At 32.5% G+C, this 19,808-nt stretch overlaps 1 protein-coding gene across 4 annotated transcripts in view; it reads left to right on the forward strand.

The window, feature by feature from the left end:
* LOC132737178 (cGMP-specific 3',5'-cyclic phosphodiesterase-like) overlaps nt 1–19,808 on the forward strand; it is a 61,637-nt gene that overhangs the window by 33,343 nt on the left and 8,486 nt on the right. For all 4 annotated transcript variants that reach the window (XR_009626698.1, XM_060724433.1, XM_060724435.1 and 1 more), the window contains exons 10-18: nt 1,891–2,034; nt 7,791–7,937; nt 9,781–9,927; nt 10,543–10,650; nt 11,401–11,510; nt 13,324–13,411; nt 17,330–17,430; nt 18,524–18,601; nt 19,174–19,312. Coding sequence is in view for 3 of the 4 variants with exons in the window: in XM_060724433.1 (XP_060580416.1) it covers nt 1,891–2,034; nt 7,791–7,937; nt 9,781–9,927; nt 10,543–10,650; nt 11,401–11,510; nt 13,324–13,411; nt 17,330–17,430; nt 18,524–18,601; nt 19,174–19,312 (1,062 nt within the window). In the remaining variant the exon portion in view is untranslated. The remainder of the gene's footprint in view (nt 1–1,890; nt 2,035–7,790; nt 7,938–9,780; nt 9,928–10,542; nt 10,651–11,400; nt 11,511–13,323; nt 13,412–17,329; nt 17,431–18,523; nt 18,602–19,173; nt 19,313–19,808) is intronic.

A 19,808-nucleotide genomic window follows, 5' to 3' on the forward strand; every position in this document is an offset into this window, starting at 1 on the left:
TTTGGTACAAATATTAATTGCAGGCAAAACAATTTTTATTGGCTGCTCAAAAATCTAATTTTCATAATTTATATTTTCTTACTACTTATGTCTAATACTGTGCATTATCCATTTTAATTGTTCGTAATTTGCACAAAATGTCCCTCTCACACTGTATACATACTGACGACTTTTATTGCTCCTTGTATGCCTCTGTGTAGAAAGCATACACAGACAGACCTTTTGATCCGACATGAAAAAAGTCATGCACAATGTTACCCTGATTGGTTAATCACCCTGTCAAATATTCTGATGACGTAATAGACATCTTTTTTTTTTTACACTCCGCGTGAACTTGAGTGACCTTAGGGGAAATCATTACACACCTGTCAGATTATACTGTAACTTACAGCATTTCTTAAAATAGCAACACTTTTTTTCAGTTACCGATAATTATTTAAAATATTAAGTAGATAAATGAGTTTTTGTTTGCTTTATTGGATTAAATTTACGGTAGTAGAAATGCAGTAGTAGGTGGGAAAGGGATTAGGTAAGTAGATAACTTGGAAAAATGCTATAGGGAAATGGATAAACTCAAGAATATGCGTAATTACAGGGGAATGGGTAACCTGTTGCTGTTGGTACCAGTTTTGTCTGGATGACTAAATAACATACAATATAAGTCTGATGCGCCTTTGGCCATTTGCTGACGATTTTCCTGTGCCCTTCTCATTTTTTAGCGCCAATGTCTGCATATTTCACCATTGTAGGCGAATCGCTCTTATGCAAAATGGACGCTCTGATTGGCTAATGCCGATAATGGGCGGTTACCGATCACAAGCAACAATTGCTTGGGATTTAACGTTTCAAGCAAATGGGGGATTAGTCTTGCACCTGATATCATCGGAAATTAAATTATTCAACTGAAGAAATTGAAAAATTATTCAACTAATGAAATTAAAGTAATCAATCTGTACATAGAAATCACTAATCGTGATATTTTGGATTATAAACTTCCTGATTAGCATGCGTCAAATTGAACGCACATATTTTGAAACTGTGCGTCTTTTTCGATTTTTATGCGTATTTTACGCAAGACGCACATCTAGATTAATCACTGAAATTTACCCAAATTAGTGCCTGTTTTCAAAGTTTCCCTAAATTTTCAAAGAAGTATATTGGTTGATATTATAAAATATGAAATACTTTTACCGTCTAGTTCTGATTTTATTACACTTTGAAAATATCAGGTACCATATTTATTACTAGATTTAGCATAATTTAGCCAATAAATACCTATATAAATTAAAAAATCAAAAGAAAAAAAAAGTTGACCCTTCTGGGGATTGAACCCACGGCCCTCATTTTCAATGTAGTTAACAGTAGTTCTAGCCTATTTGAATACTCTTCAAACCAGAGGTAATGCATTAGGATGGTAGATCTAATACCTTAAAGTACTGGATATTATTCTTTTTACAAAGTACTGGACAATTCTTGATTCAAAGCAGACTAGACAATTCTATTCAAAGCACTAGACAATATTCAATTTAAATCACTAGACAGTAATCTTACCAGGGCAATTCAAAGAACTAGACAATTCTGTATTTTCAAAGCACTGGACAATTCTGAATTCAATGCACTAGACAATTCTCAATTCAAAGCATATTTCAAAGTACAGGATATTATTCCAATTGGACAATTGTTGACTCTAAGCTGACTTGACTATTATTAATTCAAAGCACTAGAAAATTATGAATTTTCAAAGTACTAGACCATATTCAATAGCTACTGGACAATTCTTAATTCAAAGTACTAGACAATTTTAAATTCAAAGCACCGGAAAATCTTGAAACTTGCAAAATACTAGACAATACTTTGATAAATCCATTATGTTTTCTTTTAATATTTAAGTTTTTGGATCAGGGAGGCTTTACTACCAGGAGTATATTATGTATGCCAGTCTACAACAGTGAGAGAAAGATCACTGCTGTTACCCAGCTTATAAACAAACAGAATGGTTCCCCGTTCAATGACAGTGATGCCAATATCATAGAGGTAAGAGGATAAAACTAAAAACTGTTGTGGGGTTTTTTAGGAGGAGAGGGGAGTTCCACTAAAACACCTATTTCTATGTTGTAGATGATATCATATTTAATTGTATTGTACAACATGTATGATTTTTGAAAATACAGAATCAACATTAGCTATATTTGATTTGTAAATTTTATTGTACTGAATCCAAGATAGTTTAAGGACTTTCAACTTCAGCTGAAGTTATCTATATATAATTATACTAACTTAAGAAAGGTAGGGAAGACAATATAAAATTGAATCTTAATAAATCCCTTGTTTGCCTTCAAAATGCAAAATTTAATGTTTTAAGTGGCGACATGGCTGAACGGTTAATGCATTGAACTATAATCTAAGGATTGCTGGCTTCCAGGGGCAAACTGTTGTTTCACTGAGCATGAAGCCTTACACTCTTTGCTTAGTACTGGTTGGTTCCAGGCATTGAAAAGTGTTTCATACAATAATCTTATAGCTTTCAACACAGTTAAACTAAAACAAATTTGTATAAACTATAAACTAAATGCAAATGTTTGAAGATAGTTCAATGAACTCCATACCAAGAAAATTTCACGTTTGTAGTTAAAACCTAGACAAGTCATTTTGCCCTAATCCTTATAATCTGTGTTTCTATTTTAACTTTCTGTTATTTCATGCCTCCAGCATTTTAACACTTAAATGATGAATTTGTCTCAAAACTTTTTATCCATTATACATGGTTGTGGTTACAGAAATAATTTGTTTTGTATCAGAAAAATCAGAGAAACAGAAATTGACACAGTAAAGGGATAAAATGTGTCACAGTAAATGAAAAAATAATGAAAATATTTAATGATTTTAACTATCCTGTTTTATCTGAAATCAGGAAGTGTTAGAAGATCCATTAACAAAATTAGACCTTTAAAAAAGTGTGATGGGTGCGATGGGTCAACATGCCTGCAAAGTTAGACTTTTATATAACTCTTACCATGCTTAATGTCTTTAATGAAGTTGTCCGTCTTTCAATCTGGACATATGGTAGGTTGACAATCAGGACCTATAAACTGATGAACCTGGACACTCATTGCAACTATTAATGTTACATACCAAAATGTTTATATAAGAAACCACTGGCATAAATTGGCATAAAAATGATGGTGATAAGAGAAATCCAAGATGGCTGCCGTTTATCTTTAGAGGTGAAAATTTTCAAAAGAGGCACTGACCGAATAGAAGTGCCGATCATGGTCAGATGGTACCAATTGATCAGACGGCACGGTCTGCACTGGTGGCATGTGTAGATTCTTTTACCGCCAGCAGGCTCTGAGTTACAGAAATAAACCTGCTAAAGCACTGAAGCAGTTGATTGAATATACATGTAGGCAGTTTAAGATTTTACATAGCTCACCAAGCTTAGCTCACTTTCCGATAATTTGGCAATAAAATTCAGTACAAGAAAGATAGAAATGAAAATTCTATTCTTTGCAGTTTTGATGCCTGTTCTGATTAAGCAAGTATTTTATAATGCTAAGTGTTGGTGACAGGAAACTTTCTGCTCTGTCTGCATACTATCCTAATTAGATGTAAACATGCCCATAATTCAAAACTTGATTGACAAGAAGACATTTCAAGCGAGGAAAATGCAGTCTACTGACATAAGATGTGTTTGAAATTTTGTTTCTAGCGGCGTTATAGTGTCATCCATAACAGCTGCAATTTAGACTTAAACTAAAACTCCAGACAGATTTATCTGTTCTGAAAGTTGAACAATTGAATTATTTTGTGGAACTGATGTATTGTTTAAAGATGTACCGCAGTACAATATAGCAAATAAATCTTGCAATTTTTAGCTCGACTATACGAAGTATATGGAGAGCTGTCCTACTCGCCCCGGCGTCGGCGTCCGCGTCCGCGTCCAGATTTTAGATTAAAGTTTTGGTGCAGTAGAATATTTTTCACTATAACTTTGTCTTTTCTTAAGATATCAACTTCAAACTTCAAATATATGTTCCTTATCATCAACCACATCTTACGTGACAAGGTTCATAACTCTAGCACCAATATTTTCAGATTTATCTCCCCTTGAACTTAGAATTTTCCTTAAAAAATACTATTTTTTACTGTTACTTCTTTATTTCTTAAGGGATCAACCTCATACTTCAAATATATGTACCTTATCAACATTCTCATCTTATGGGACAAGGTTCATAACTCTAGCACCAAAATTTTCAGATTTATCTCCCCTTGAACTTAGAATTTTCCTCAAAAAATGCTATTTTTTACAGTGTTACTTCTTTATTTCTTAAGGGATCAACCTCATACTTCAAATATATTTACGTTATCATCATCCCCATCTTATGTGACAAGGTTCATAACTCTAGCACCAATATTTTCAGATTTATCGCCCTTTGAACTTAGAATTTTCCATAAAAAATATTATTTTTTACTGTTACTTATTTATATCTAAAGGGATCAACTTCATACTTCAAATATATTTACGTTATCATCATCCACATCTTATGTGACAAGGGTCATAACTCTAGCACCAATATTGCAAGAATTATCTCCCCATAAACTTAGATTTTTTTACTAGAAAAATGTTATTTTTTATTATAACTTTTTTATTTTTAAAGGTATCTACCTCAAACTTCAAATACTTATTCCTTATCATCAATTACATTTTATGTGACAATGTTCATAACTCTTGAAGCAATATTTACAGATTTATCTCTCTTTGAACTTAGGATTTTCTTTAAGAAATATAATAACTTCTTTACTTTTTAAGGTATCTACTTCAAACTTCAAACATATATTTCTTATCATTACACAAATGTTGTGTGACAAGGTCCATAACTCTAGCATGACTATTTCTAGAATTATTCCCCTTGATCTTGGAATTTATGTTAACAAATGTTATTTTTTTACTATAACTTAATACATTATTACACATAATTGATTTTTCTTTCATAGTTTTGTCCTCCTTACTGCGTCCAGTATTTTATTAGTCGAGCTTCGCTGTCTCCTGTGACAGCTCTTGTTTACAGACTGATCAGGGAAATGTTTTTTCACTGTATACATGTATCAAATAATGAGAGACATGTATGGGTATACGATTTAACTCAGACACATTTTCAATATAAAGGTCTCCAAACTTATAATGATACAAGTTTGTTAAATAAGATGGTCATTTTATGTTACAACTCTTTCTATAGTTGATTTTACAAAAATATTTCATTAGATTTTGCTTTATACCCTTTAAAGTGTAGTTTGAAAAATATTCTGATTTTGATCAAAACAGACTTCCACATTTAACAAGAGTTCAGAACAAGGCTATTTTATTTAGGTGGCGCGATAGCTTAGTATGTTAGACCACTGACTGTCACTCCTGAGGTTCCGGGTTTGATCCTGGGTAACACCCTTGGGATTTTTCAGAAACACTTTCAGTGTTTCCCACCTAACTAGAGGTTTACTGGTACGAAACCCAGGTAATTCTCGCATGTATCAGTGCTTTACACTGGGCATGTAAAAGAACCAAGGAATCTATTCAATAAGAGCTAGGGGCTGGTTCCCGGATTTCCTTGTTTCTCATAGCTGTCTCTGCAGTCTGCTTAGGTAAGGACCCTACTGGAAATAGTGCTTGCACTTTCGTAGGTTATCCTTGACTGCCCGGTCTAAAGAAAATCAATCAATCAATCAATCAATCTTCCTCTAGATTCAGCTATTTCTAACTAAAATTGTATTACGTTTATATACCAAATAATCACATTCCTGTCACTGCTTTAGGTCAATCTCCACAGATACTTTTAATTCTTTCTTGTGAGCGAGCCTTTCAGCCAGCTTACAGAAGATCCCTGATTCAGCTCAGCTCCCCAGCCCATGCCTGAAGTAATCAATGTAGCAGTCTCTTTGGTGTTCCTCCACCATTGAAATAGGTCTTACTCCAGCATTGAACCTTGACTGTAGTAACTATCATTAAAAAATCAAAGAAATAACTTATTATCTTTGAAAAATTCATTAAAAAATGACCGTCATTAAAAGATTTAATTATATACAACAGTGCAAGAAATAATGTGGAAAATCCATTTTCTTATTTTGCTGAAAATAGATTAATACTGGAAATAGTGCTTGCACTTTCGTGGGTTATCCTTGACCGCCCGGTCTAAAGAAAATCAATCAATCAATCAATCAATCTTCCTCTAGATTCAGCTATTTCTAACTAAAATTGTATTACGTTTATATACCAAATAATCACATTCCTGTCACTGCTTTAGGTCAATCTCCACAGATACTTTTAATTCTTTCTTGTGAGCGAGCCTTTCAGCCAGCTTACAGAAGATCCCTGATTCAGCTCAGCTCCCCAGCCCATGCCTGAAGTAATCAATGTAGCAGTCTCTTTGATGTTCCTCCACCATTGAAATAGGTCTTACTCCAGCATTGAACCTTGACTGTCATCATTTTGACCTCTAATTAGTAACTATCATTAAAAAATCAAAGAAATAACTTATTATCTTTGAAAAATTCATTAAAAAAATGACCGTCATTAAAAGATTTAATTATATACAACAGTGCAAGAAATAATGTGGAAAATCCATTTTCTTATTTTGCTGAAAATAGATTAATACTGGGAATAAAAATTCTCAAGGGAGGGTTTTTCCACTACTTAAAATGTCACAAGACATGTAATAACTATGAATTACATTTAATGAGTCTTTTGAAAGGCATTAAGCCTTGTGGAATGGTATAAAGTAATCTTTCTAAGAGATAAAAAAGTCGCAATGTATTGACGTCATGTCGTACAAGTAAAATGTAATTAAAGAAACTGTCAGCTGAAAGAAATGTTTTTACTGGAAACAAGAGTTGGCTTTTACTTTTACGGGAGAGTAGACAAGTTGGCAAATATTAGTTTGTGTATAGGGTAATTTTTCATAGATTTCCTTTCAAGTCTAGGCAATTTTCCAGTTCTGTAACTTGTTATTCTGTTAAGAAAATAAATAACATCGGTAAATTGGCAAGTTGCTGTGTGCTTTACACTGAGGAAATGTCTGTGAATATAGTAATGACATTTATTTGAATATAGAGGTATTGATAAAACACTAAGTTTTTTTTTATTCGTGATTGTGCAGTATTGCTGCCATGTGCATTAAAGTGCAGACTGTTCGTTCACAATCAATATTACTTTTCTAGACAATATATTACATAAAGACATTAGAAACCACTTAAAATTTTGCTTTTATGAATAAAGATATGTAAATACTTAGCATCTGTCTGATTGATGAGATGGGTAATTAAAAAAAGAGATTCTGATTTCAAGACCCTTGTCAATTACTACTGTGGGTTTGTATCTAGTGGTAACAATGGACCAAAGTTAATAAATTCTTTCATGTGTGAAAACTATCCAGTATTTTGGCTAAGGGGTCTACCCCAAATGCCAACCTTTATGTGAAATTATGCATCAGAATTCTTTCTCTACCAGGAATGCTTTAAGTTTGTGAGTTGACTGTATCAGTATTATTGTGACTTACAACCCACTCGGACACCCTGTCCACTTCCTCAAATTCATGCATCTTTTGCACTAATTTTATATATTCTTTATGACCCAAATGCCAACCTGTATGTGAAATTGTGCATCTTTATTCTTTTTTCACCAGTAATGCTTGAAATTTGTCATTTGACTATAACAGTATCATTTACAACCCATTCGTACACCCACTTCCCCAAAGTCATGTATCTTTTGTAATTATTTTAAATATTCTTTTTTTTTCCAGGCATTTTCCATATTTACTGGTCTAGGAATACACAATTGTCAGATGTATGAGAATGCCTGTAGACTGATGGCCAGACAGACTGTGGCCCTCGAGGTGCTATCATTTCATGCTACAGCAGGCCAGGAAGAAACCGAGCGTCTTGCAGAGGTAGTTTTAATTTTTAATTTATATCAGTTTATAATACCTTTAAATACTCTCAGCTTTAACTTCTTTATATCACTACACATTACAAGCTGAAAATGTATTATGGATCAATCTGAATTTAGAGCAGTCTTTAGTATACAATGTATTAAAGCTGCCTTCAGCTTTTATTTTTTGTTGGCAAAACAATTTTGTGCTGTTTCAAAATAAGTATTTCAGTAATATTACCTAGGAAAAGTGCATCGCTCTGAAAGTGCATTAATGTTCATTTCTAAAAACCTAACCTAATCTAAAACTCTAACCTATAGAAAAACTGAAGGCTGCTTTAAGGGATTTTAGTATATAAATACCAACATTTAAGTAGCCATTGGTTTGATATATCAGCATAGTCAAACAGCATGATGTGCATTCTGGCCTGACTGTATGTATTTAAATGACATAGGTCTTTAACCCATAACCTGCTGGAACAAGAAGTGACCAGCATTTGCCACCAATAACAGTCTGACCAGGCTCTATACTGTTGGTAGCTCATTTTTTATGCCCCCCAGAAAAGCGGCATATTAAAATCACACTGTCTGTCAGTTCATCTGTCTGTATGCCCCACTTATAAGTATACAACATTCGTGTCCGGAGATAACTTTGTCATGCATTGAGGGATTTTAAAATATTTTAGTACAAATGTTTACCACATCAAGATGATGTGTCGCGTTTTAGAACCAATTTTTTGTCCCTTCCTCAAAAGTCAAGGTCACATTTACAGTTTGAAGGTTCTCGTTCTCACAATTAGAGATTTAAGGTAGACACATTTGTGTCATGGTAAAATCAAAGAAATAATTTATAATCTTAGTTAAATCATCATTACTAAGTGCTTTGCAAAATGTGGAAAGAACCCAACCTTAGAAATGTTTTAATACTCATTTGTTAAATCATCTTTGATACAAGATGGCCACACTTGTTTTATTGTTTGTTTAATATTGTTGATAAGTATGTAATCAAAAGTCTGCCTTCCTGCAAGTTGACAGAGTGGCCAGGGCATAGAAAGAATGATTGGTTTGCAGATTATTTGCATACTTAATAAGATATGTCTAGTGTATTTGTTCTAGGCAAACAGAAGGAAGATTAATTAAACAAAATAAATCTTCAGGCTGCCACTCTTGTCATCTGATTTTTTCTAATAAATTGTTTTGACATAGTGTGTGATGTCATTTTGAAGGTATATTTAGCAGCATGTATAGTCTAGATTCAGAGAAGAAAATCTCATAATACCTTATAGCCTCATCTATTTGTAATGAAATATAGAACTAATTGAATGGAAAACTGTTCCTTGTACGGGGCATCTGTGGCCTGAAATGGTAATGATTGTCAACTTCATACCACTTGCCCCTCACCGATATGGGCTCAAATCCCATCAGAGACTTTGAATTCTTTCATGTGAGGAAGCTATCCAGCTAAGTCTAACAGAATGTTGGTTGGTTGTTCTACTCAGGTGCCAGTTTGTGCCTGAAATAATGCAAGGAGGGGCACTTGAGGTTTTCCTCCACCAGTAAACTTAGGAAGGCGCCATATGACCTTTTAACAGTGTTGGTACAATGTAAAAATCCCAACCCAAGAAAAAAGATCCCTACTTATGTAGGTCAAAATGATTTATTCAGCAGATATTAAATATTAAACATTCTGGTAAACTTAGTTTGCTTTCTCGAAAAAAAAAGCACATTATTTTATATCAAAGCTTTAATCTTAACTTAAAAGTTGGTTGGTTCTTAACTGTAATTACACTATGGATCATAATTTGTAGATCCAACCATAGTTTAGTACTAAGATCTTTTTCAACTGTGTCATTTTATTTCAGAAAAGTGAAAGTCTTACAGGAAACGAGTTAAAGTTGTATACTTATGAATTTAACGATCTTGTTCTTTCTGATGACCAGACACTACAGAGTGTTATATGTATGTTTAAAGAGTCTGGCCTCGTTCAGAAATATAAAATACCCATGGACGTAAGTCATATTATAATATATTCTATGAATTGTGACCAAAAAAGTAGTTGATTTTCTCATACATTAATGTGTCTGGTTGTGTTGTATGTTATATAACTTGTGTTATAAAGAGTATAAAGGCTATATCTTATGTAATATTTTATGAAATTTATAAGCATTAGAATTATTTTGTTTCCGTAAAAGATTTGTAAAAGAGATTTTCATTATAATTATAGGTATGTAAATGTTTCAGAACAAAATATTTTGCCTGCAATACATGAATTTTGGTGCCAAAATTTGACACCATTCCCCTCCTCAAATAGTGTATATTTTTCCCCTACCTAAAATTTTAAAATTCAGGATGAAAACATTTTTTGCTGAAATTACATTATTAATTTTAAAGCTTCGAACGTTCTTTCACAACACATATCTATGCAGCTTGCTTACAGAGCGTCCTTGGTTCTACTCAAGTGCTTGTACCGGCATGAAATATTGCATAGAGGGGCACCTGAGGTCTGCCTCCACCAGTAAAGCAGGAAAGTTGTTATATGACCTTTACCAAATATAGAAACAAACAAAAACCAATAGTGTTAGGTACTGATCTATTTTATTAAAGCATTCATATTTTTATTGCAGGTGATATGTAGATGGACTTGCAGTGTGAAAAAGAATTATCGACCTGTTACATATCATAACTGGAGACACGCATTCAACGTCACACAGACCATGTTTACTATGCTTTTTGTAAGTCCTATAGAATTTCCATTAATTTGTTTAATTTGCTATCGAATGAACATTGAAGCAGGTTTGCCTTTCCTTTTTTAAGAGCCAGTAATTTCACTTATAAAAAGATAATTGATAATAATGTTTGGATTACGAAACTATAATTATTTACTGATGCTTTTTTTAATGAAATGAGTTATGCCTGATGTAATTTGAATAGTGGTCAATATTAAGTATTTGTCAAATGACACTTAATAACGTATTAGGCCTAATTAACATTCTGTACTTTAGTAGAAAGGCAATGGTGACAATTCAGTGCATGTCACTTTGACCTCAATGAACTTTGTGAAAATGATTTGTCAAATGCACCATTGAGTATTTCATGACTGTAACAGTATATGGTATATTTCAATGCACATTGAGAAAGTTGTAACACCATTGAAATTTCACATACAATTATGACCATTTTTGAACTTAAACTGTTTTACACTATCCAGGCTCTTTGTTTTATTATATTGAGAATAGTCAAGCATGCTGCACTCTTGTTTTTTTTTCCTACAGACAAATAATATCTTCTGTTATGAGTATTTGAATAATTTGTTGATATCACTAAATTTGGTCTGAAAAATACATCTATGGTGTAGTTAAGTGTGATATGTTTAATCTATAAATGAATGAAAGAACTTAAAGGAAGTCAATGTCATTCAACCGTATATCTTCATTTATTTGACTGTTTACGTTTTCCTAATATAAGTTTAATCTGTATTACAGACAGGAAGGTTGTTGCCAGTTTTTAGTGAGTTAGAAATACTGGCCATGTTGGTTGCCTGTTTATGTCATGACCTTGACCACAGAGGAACCAATAATGCATTTCAAGTCAAGTAAGTTAATATATTAGTATTACCGCTTAAGGCATTCTATTCAGGGATCTTTCTGGCTGACTTGTTTAGGTTGCCCCTCACCTATGTTAGGGTTTTTGAATGTTGTCTGGGTCATTCTTCAGTTTTGAAAGGAAGTTATTCAGATAGCTTATGGAAGGTTGATGGTTCCACTTATATACCCACTTGTGCCTGGAATAACAATTAGAGGCACATTTTAGGTCTCCCATCCACTAGTTAAGCTAGAATTTAGTCACCATTTGATTTTTTAACGGTGTGTGTGTTTTTTAAAACACAATCAATAAGAACCTTATTTTTATACCAATTAAATAAATGAACCATGATTGATAATTATTTCTTGTTGATATCTCATTTAATCTTATATCTGAACAATGTTAAGTTGATCAGATGTTTTCAATGCACCTAACTATATGAATAAATATTTATTCAATATTTAAAGTGGCAAAAAAGTATGCCAGTGTGACAAGGGTTTTGATGGATGTATTGTGCTTAGAAGAGATATGAATGTTAGTGCAAATAGGATTTATGGAAAGTATTAAAAAAGGATGTTAACTTACAGTAACATGCAATAACATAATGAAAGTATTACTCAAGGTGTTTTGAAATAAATGGATAAATTTAGATTCTTATTGAATTAAAACTAATAAAAGATGTGTGAAAAAGCATTAAAAGATGTAAATGCTTTCTCAAAAGATTACAGTAAACTCCGCTTATAACGAACTCATAGGGACATTCAAAATTTGTTCCTTATATCCGAAGTTCCTTGTAAGCATATAGCGAATTAGTTCCTTGTATCAGGAGTTTTTATAGCGAACATATTTACATATAACAAACTGATTGTTTACCATAGTTTACCATCGTCCGCCATTTTGAAAAGCATTTGATTAAGAAAAATAATCATTTATTTCTTTTTTAGACACAATACCCAATAGCGTACTTTTTGAAATTTGAAAATCCTTTGCTATTTCAATTTTAGTCTTACTCCCTTTCTCAATTTATCATAAAATGTCATATTTTGTTTGTTTCTAAACTCAGGGCTTTTTGTTTTCCTTTCATGATTAAGAATAAACAAGATTTTTTATTTTTCCTTCCTTTCATATTGAATATCTTTTATTATTTTTTAAGAGTGACTTTTTACAAATAAAAGGTTTAGATTTCTTTCCATTTCAATCAAGCCTACTTTTTAGTTTTCAGTGGATTATGCTTGCAAGCATGCTGATTATGTTGAAAACCGATTATAAATTATCATAATTGTTTTACACGAGCAAACCTATCAAAGAAAAGAAATTAAGAATAAAAGGAATGCGCGGTTTGTCTTGGTGACAAGATCCCATGCTAGAAATATCCTAAATAGAAAACTATTACGTACTGCTATACAAATTCATTTTCATAGATGTATTTAGGTTCATTCAACAATGAATGGTACATTCGGCCATTGAAAACAAAAGTTTAACATGCAGGTTCTATTAACAGATAGCAGATATTTTGGAGTTCGTTATAAAAGTATAATTTTCTGTGCTTTAACTAAATTGGGACTAAGAAATGAGTTCTTTATAAGCGATAATTCCTTATAACCGTGTTCACTATAACCGTATATTTTTATATTAAATAAAGAAGGGCAAAATTCGGGCCAAAATAAATTGTTCCTTATAACCGGGAGTTCGCTATAACCGTGTTCGCTATAAGTGAAGTTTACTGTAAATACTATCTCAACAAAAAAGTCATTCAATATGAGATATATAAATTTACAATTTTTGTAGGTAACATACATGTAATGATTTCTTTTATCATTTAGAGTTGTGTCACCCCTGGCAATGTTGTACAGTACATCTGTGATGGAACATCACCACTTTGATCACAGTATCATGATTCTCAACAGTGAGGTACACATTTTATTCACATATTTGATTCTCAACAGTGAGGTAGTTTTGTTTTATGTATATTTAACAGTGAGGTTATCCTATTTCTAATTTGTTATAATGACCACCTTCATATAGGGACCACCTATAGATTACTTGTCACCAAAGGCTGCTATTTTATTAGTCCCCTACCGGTTTATTGGAGGGGACTTTAGGTTTACCCTCCGTCCGTCTGTCCGTCCGTCAGTCCGTCCGTCTGTCCGTCCGTCAGTCCGTCCGTCCACAAAACTGGATCCCGCGATAACGCAAAAAGTACTGAAAATATTTTAATGAAACTTGATATATGGATAGATGGCAGTATGGAGATTATGCACGTCTTTTTCTTTTCTTCCTATGTTGAAAATTCTGGTTGCTATGGCAACAAATAGACTGAAAATATGGCAAATTTTACACATAACCTGGATCCCGCAATACCGCAAAAAGTACTGAAAATATTTTTATGAAACTTGATATATGGATAGATGGCAGTATGGAGATTATGCACGTCTTTTTCTTTTTTTCCTATGTTGAAAATTCTGGTTGCTATGGCAACAAATAGACTGAAAATATGGCAAATTTTACACATAACCTGGATCCCGCGATACCGCAAAAAGTACTGAAAATATTTTTATGAAACTTGATATATGGATAGATGGCAGTATGGAGATTATGCACGTCTTTTTCTTTTTTTCCTATGCTGTAAATTCTGGTTGCTATGGCAACAAATAGGCTGAAAATATGGCAAATTTTACACATAACCTGGATCCAGTGATAACGCAAAAATTACTGAAAATATTTTTATGAAACTTGACATATTGGTAGATGGCAGTATGGAAATTATGCACATTCTTTTCTTATCTTCCTGTATTGAAAATTCTGGTTGCTATGGCAACAAATACAAATAGACTGAATTTCAAGTTTTTTCACCATAAGTTCTTTATTTCTTAAGGTATTTTCTTCAAACTTTAAATATAAGTTGCTAGTCATCAACCACATCATATGTGACAAAGTTTACAACTCTAGCACAAAATTTATCAGAATTACCTCCCTGGAACTTAAAATTTTCATGAAAAAAACATTGTTTTTTTTAATAACTTCTTTTTTTCTGAACGTATCTACTTCAAACTTCATATAAATGTTTCTTATTATCACTCAACATTTGTGAGTGTTCAATACTCTAGCAAGACTATTTCCAGAATTATGCCCCTTTTGAACTTGACTTTTTTTTGAGAAATTGGTAATTTTCTTTAATTATGATAGGATTTTCTTCAAACTCCCACATCAAAATAATATGACAATAATATGACAAGGTTTATAAATCTAGCATCTATATTTCCAGAATTATCTCCTCCTTGAACTTTTTATTTTTCCTATTCGTTCTTTTAACTTTCATTTACTTCAAATTCAAAATAAGCATTCAATATTCATACCTTCATTACTAATTGTTCTTTGTTACACTCACATCATGTATGACATCGTTATCTCCTTGTGTTTAAAATTTTACTTTAAAAATGTTATATTTTGATAACAGGGATGTTTAAAAAATAACTTTAGAGTGTCCTTCAGTCTGTCTGTCTGTACATAAAAACTGTTCACTGTGATCACTTAAAATAGAAACATAAGTGAATGGCCAATGGCCCTTCAGAATGTTGCTTGGGCTCTTACCGGTAGGGGACTTATGGATTGCTTGCAATACTATGATAATTGCTTGTTTTCTCTGTTTTTTTGCTTTCAAAGAGACCACTTGTTACCAAGGATCATATTTTCTGTTTCTCATGTCTGGTACTTTATGACAGATTTAATGGTATTTTAATGAAAATTATGATTTAGAGGAGTCTGTGGTCAAGTGGTTACGATTGTTGCCTTCAAACCACTTGCCCCTCACTGCTGTGGGTTCGAATCCCAACAGGGACTTTGGATTCTTTGGTGGTTCTACTCAGGTGCCTGTTTGTGCCTGAAATAATGCATGTGAGATCTCCTTCCACCAGTAAAACTGGAAAGTTGCCATATGACTTTGACTGTGTTGGTGTGATGTAAAACCCAAGCAAAGTAAAAAATCTACTCATCATTACAGTTGGCATATTATGTGTGCATAATTATGTAATATGGATAAGGTAAAGTTTCAAAGAAAGCTCTATGACAGAATTTACTAAAACCTTGAACTAAAAGATGTTATTAGTCAAATTTAAGAAATATTTCCTAGACCATGAACTCACTAAATATACCAAGAATACCTGAAAAGGGATCTCCTTCCATAAAATGTGAACAAACTGGAAATAGATCTACATATTGTACCTCCAACTGATTTTTTTATCTGAAAGTGTCCCGTCCTTGTAAAGAACTTCCAGCCTAAACTTTCAAAACCATCATACTTTTGAACATACTTCTATTACCATAATGCTGAAAAAGGTCTTACAAAAAGAAAGACCCTGAACTCACCTTTCCAGTAATTAAGCTCACAATAAATAATAAGTCATTGATTTCAAATCACTGGCACCCTAACCACTGTCAGTTAAATACCACCATTAGATTCAGTAATAAGAGGAAACTAAACAGCCAATCGTTTGGATAAGAATCTACTGAGACACTGGCATACCTCACAATAATGTAAAGACTAGTACCTGAGGTCTAATACTACACTGCCTTTACAATGTCAATTTCACTTGAAATCACACACATACAATAGAAATAAAAACCAAAATTTATTCACTTGTTTTCACTTCCTCCTCTTTTATTTAAGATATGGTTATTACACTTTATGTTTTTTAACTGCTGACTAGACAATTTATCTAAATACACCAGCAACAATCAGTTATTTTAATAATTCTCTAGAGATAAAAGTAGAGACACATATTTTAAGTGCTGTTTTATAACCCAGGTTTCTGGCTGTTTATGTCTTTAGAAAATGCATTAGACAATATTATCAGGCTGCTCTACAGGGACATTTAAACTAAAAATTGGAAATACATTAATTTTGTAGTTATATGACCAAAATTAATTGTATGAAGGCAGGAATAAAAGATTTCCCATTATATTTCTACATTTAGCCATGTGTTTAGGAAAATAAAATTGACTATTGATTGTGAACGTGGCAGAAATTTCTTTTAACTTCCTGATGAATCTATAATTAGATTTTCAAGAAAAATTGGTTAATACAGTAACTGTTTTTGAACGTTACTCCATACAGTTTGGTGTAACAACTGTATTAAGTATGTTTGTCACCTAAAGTAGGGTTAACTTGACCTAGACCAGTCATGTGTGTGAGTTCTCCACAATAATGTCTTAGTTAATATAGGACTAATGCTGGTTATCACAACAGTAAGCATTATGATATACTTTTCTTACAATATACTCATAAAAATAATACTACCACCACCACAGCACCCCCAAATTTGTTTAATTGATTGGCCATGCTTTGAATTTGAAACAATCCTTTGGGTTTTTTAGGGGGGGGGATATATTTATACAGGAGAAAAGAGCTTAATAAGACTACATGTATTTGTTAGCAGGTTTGACTATATATTTGTGGTATTCTCAGGTGTTTATTGATGGTAGCATTCAACAGATTTTAACTTATATATAAATATTTAAAGTCAATAAACCCAAGACCTACTAATTTTCCCTTTTTTCATAATATACAATTAGCAATGGTTTCTATTTCAAAATGCTAAAATTTAAGCTCTTAGCATTCTTTAGACTGTATCCAAATGCATAGATGTGCAGGCTGGCTTAGTACTCTACTTGTGGTATAGTGGCATAGTGGAAGCTTTATCAGTGCATGGCCTCACATTCAAAGATCAATATATTGCAGCTATACTTCTCATTATGCAAATAATTATCATTGGTAATATTCATAGATTTTTTATCTTTTCCGTCTATATTGTTTGTATTATATTATTTCAGGGAAACAACATATTCCAGTCCCTGTCACCAGAAGAGTACCGTGAGGTGATTAAACAACTGGAATTCTGTATACTTTCAACTGATCTCGCTTTATACTTCAGGTAATAAAATATGATTGATAGAAATGGTATGAATTGAAACAAAGACAGTGATAAAGTCAAGGAGGTTCATATTACACTTAATAATAAAAAAAAACAACAACACAAATTTGAAAGTGTTTCTCTCTGTTTAAAGGTTAAAGGGTCTTTCATGACAGAGTGATAAAGTAAATGACTTAGAATTACTTGGCCTATACCACTGTGGCTTTTATAACTGCCTAGATGTTTCATGGGGAGTTACATGTAGCTTTATTGATGGTTGGTGGTACTAAATCAGGTGCATACTCATGTCTGAAATAATATATCAGGAAAGACATCAGAGTCTTCATTCTTAATAAAGAAAAGAAAGTTGCCATGTGACCTTTTTCTGTTTCATGTTATTAATTAACCTCAAACCAGCCCCACTTACTTCCTTAAAGTGACATTATGCTCATTTTTTCACTGCTACAATGAAATGAATTTATATATATTTCAAGAGATAGACTAGACTTTTATAATGGTGATTGACCAGTAATTGATAATCAAAAAATGTTAAGGATAAGATATGAAAATTAACTAAATTATAAAGAGACTGCCCAAATTAAATTTTACCGATACATTCCAAACATTATTAAATTTTATAGAAATGCCCTTGTGTTGTATACTGATAACTGATTAATTTTGCATCATGAGATATAAAATTGAACACAATTATGGTAATATGTAAAGTTAATTTGACTTTTATGTGTGCACTCACTATTTATACTGTGATGGATAAATGACATTGCAATAATAAAATCAAAATAAGGTAAATATACAAGTACCTTTTGGGATTATGTAATTTCTGCCATAGAATGAATACAGCTCAATATAAGGAACTACAATTAAAAGTTGATGTCAAGTGTTACTTTATTCTTAATAGTCAAAAGTCAAAGTCAAATAATTTATTGGCAAAAACATATACATGTTCATCGCCAAGTAACATTTTGGATTAATTGGTTATTATGTTTGCAAAATAATAATGGGTATACTTTTGGTAATAGATGTGTTTTCAAACTGTTTTTTCAGCAGCTCTAATGTACTGTGTGTTTATATATGTGATGCTTGCTTTTTTCAGAAAAAGAGGTGACTTCAAGAAATTAATTGACTCTGGCAGAACTGATTTTAAAGAGAAATCAGATAAAAATCTGTTAAAGTAAGTTGATCAAATAATGCTTTACATTAACAATCATTAATGTTGATTAAATTGGTAAATACCTATATACTTTAATTATAATATTTCAGCCGCGTCACGACAAAACCAACATAATAGGTGTGCGACCAGCATGGATCCAGACCAGCCTGCGCATCCGCGCAGTCTGATCAGGATCCATGCTGTTCGCTATCAGTTTCTCTACTTGTTATAGGGTCTGTAAGTGAACAGCATGGATCCTGATCAGACTGCGCGGATGCGCACGCTGGTCTGGATCCATGCTGGTCGCAAACCCATTATGTTGGTTTTGTCATGACGCAGCTCATTATTTTCAAGTTCATTGTGATACCTTAACCACTTGGCCACTGCTACCATACACTATCAGTTACAGGGAAGAATTATAGTACTAATATATAGAAAAAATAGCAAAATTTTGCCTGAAACATGTAATAGTGCTGTTATGACTATAAGTACTCAAGAAGTTATTAAACAGTTCAATAGGAAGCTTGCAAGTTCAATTGAAATACTTTTACTTGAAGTGATAATACAGTATTTGCACTAATTATATTAACTAGGGCTATGATGATGACAGCCTGCGATGTGGCCGCTATTACAAAACCATGGGAAGTCCAGAAAGAAGTCGCTCAGTTAGTTGCTAATGAGTTCTTTGAACAAGGGGATGTAGAGAAAACACAGCTTGGAGAAACACCAATTGTATGTTACTACTCATTTCTGGCGAAATTTTTTCAGGATGCCTGGAACTTTTTGGAAAAAGTCACATAGTGGGCAATTTATCCTTCTTTCCCTACTTTTAACTGTCTTGTTAAACTCATTTACCATTTCTTTCAGACCCATGACAAATAACCCTTAATGTGCTAAATTTCTAACTTGGACGTTTTAGAACTGTCCATTGTCATTATTTTGGGGTAATCAAGATGAAATGTAAATTTAAGTCACCCAATGGCACAGACTGGTCTTTGTCTATTGTTATTGGTCAGAATCTTTTATTCGAATAAAATATTATAAGTTATTGGTCAGAATTTTGCTTTACAATAAAAGAATTTTTTTTATTGACCAGAATCTTGCAATCTTATAAAAGACCTTTTAATTGGTCATAATCTTACAATCCAATAAAAAAAATACTTTTTTTATTGGTCAAATTCTTACAGCTCAGTATGACACTTTATTTGTCAGAATCTTGCTTTTCTGA

The sequence above is a fragment of the Ruditapes philippinarum genome, unplaced genomic scaffold (genome assembly GCF_026571515.1).
Source record: "Ruditapes philippinarum isolate M1 unplaced genomic scaffold, ASM2657151v2 ctg2363_1_1_1_1, whole genome shotgun sequence".
Classification (NCBI taxonomy): domain Eukaryota; kingdom Metazoa; phylum Mollusca; class Bivalvia; order Venerida; family Veneridae; genus Ruditapes; species Ruditapes philippinarum.